Genomic DNA, 1646 nt, shown 5'->3' with positions numbered 1-1646 from the left:
GGGAAAGAATCATGAATGGATATGGTTGTTTTAATTTGGTTGCAGGGCCACCTACACTTACTTTTACTATCCAGAAACTTGTCAGTAATTTTTGGAAGGCCAACTAGTTTATCTCTTGGTTATTATAATTAATTCCTAAAAAGGATGTCTTATCTTTCTTCTTGTTCCTACAGAAACAAAAGAGAGACTCGTTGCTACTATGGCCAACTTTGCTTATGATCCTTACAATTATACGTTTTTGCGCCAGGTAAAGAGTGCTTGCTCTAGAGTATTTTGGCTAGGAAGGGTAAATTCACATCTTATTTATGAACTTTGGCCTAATAATAACCTCAAGATTATAAACAGCTCAACGTTTTGGAGCTTTTCCTAGACTGCATCACAGAACCCAATGAAAAGCTTGTTGAGTTTGGAATAGGAGGGGTCTGCAATTCTTGTGCTGGTAAGTTCGGTAATATAAGCGTTTCAGTGATCTTAATGCTCAGATTTTCTTTTACTTTCTTTTTTTTTTCCCCCTTGTTTGTAGATCCAGAAAATGCTACAATAATCACTCAGTGTGGTGGAATCCCTCTTGTTGTTCAATGTTTATCGAGCCCAGTTAGAAACACTGTAAGTTTTTTATTTATGTGTGGGGGGGAATCCCTCTTGTTGATGTGATCAAAATAATCAACATTCCATTTGTCATTCTTCGCAAAAGTTTTACAGCAGCCTTTTCAAGTTGTGGAATGCTTTTTTTTTTTTTCTTCGATACAAGACAGGATTCAACCCGCAACCCTCCGCTTAAACCTCACCCCACCCAAACCTCCAATGCCACTAGACCAAGAGGTCTTAGACTAATGTAATTAGCCCTAACGTGATCCTGTTTTAGTTGAATAATGTTTCTTTTTTATTCATGCGTGTTTTACTGAAAAGTGATGTACATTGATAGACATAAATTCTGGATTCTCTTTTTCTGGTATCTAAACTCGATTATGTATTGTATTAGGTGAATTACGCACTTGGGGCTCTTTATTATCTCTGCAACAAGTCTACCAGTGAAGAGATTCTAAAACCAGAAATTGTAGATCTCATCAACAGATATGCTGCAGCAGAGGCAGTTAGCGTCAGCTTCAGTAATTTGGCCAAGGCATTTTTGGAAAAACATGTATCTGAAAAATACTAACCAATAATAAACTAACTTCTTTTCTCTTGAGAATTCATCTCAAAACGATGCAGATTCATGCGCAAGATTGGTTCTTTATAAAATCATTTCCTTCCTTCCTATCCTCTTCCTTTTTTTTTTAGGTTAATAATTGGGCATTCTTCAAAACTATTTCTTTACTGATGGAAACATGTAGGAATCCTGTGTGTCCATCCTCTTGTTTCTCCCAAATACTTCATCAGATTGCTTACTGGTTTCGATTCTTTAGTAAGATATCTTTGATTTGTCCAATGAAAATGTGAATACAATTCTTTTGCCTTGTAAACTACTCGCGACGGTATTAGATCTAACCCGCGAAAAGAGGATGTATAGCTCCCCCCAAGAAGAAACTTGAATCATTTTGGGATAAAAGAGCAGTAGTACTATATCTACTACTATCCATTTTTAACTAACTAATATAAATTTTACATGCCAAAATAAGAAAAGGAAATCAGTGGTATCCAGTGGA

At 36.0% G+C, this 1646-nt stretch overlaps 1 protein-coding gene across 4 annotated transcripts in view; it reads left to right on the top strand.

The window, feature by feature from the left end:
* Positions 1 to 1238, top strand: part of LOC21385150 (armadillo repeat-containing protein 7) — a 2454-nt gene extending 1216 nt beyond the window's left edge. For 3 of the 4 annotated variants that reach the window (XM_024166665.1, XM_024166662.1, XM_024166664.1), the window contains exons 4-7: positions 174 to 247; positions 346 to 439; positions 524 to 606; positions 983 to 1238. In XM_024166665.1, the coding sequence (XP_024022433.1) occupies positions 174 to 247; positions 346 to 439; positions 524 to 606; positions 983 to 1159 (428 nt within the window). In that variant the 3' untranslated portion in view covers positions 1160 to 1238. Of the gene's footprint in view, positions 1 to 173; positions 248 to 345; positions 440 to 523; positions 607 to 755; positions 836 to 982 lie in introns of all 4 variants that reach the window. The other variant, XM_024166666.1, reaches the window with a different exon arrangement.
* The last annotated feature ends 408 nt before the right edge of the window (positions 1239 to 1646 follow it).

This window comes from Morus notabilis, unplaced genomic scaffold (assembly GCF_000414095.1).
Source record: "Morus notabilis unplaced genomic scaffold, ASM41409v2 Scaffold1324, whole genome shotgun sequence".
In the NCBI taxonomy this organism is placed as follows: Eukaryota; Viridiplantae; Streptophyta; class Magnoliopsida; order Rosales; family Moraceae; genus Morus; species Morus notabilis.
The sequence above is the reverse complement of the archived record's forward strand: the minus strand, read 5'-3'. Positions and strand labels throughout refer to the sequence as shown.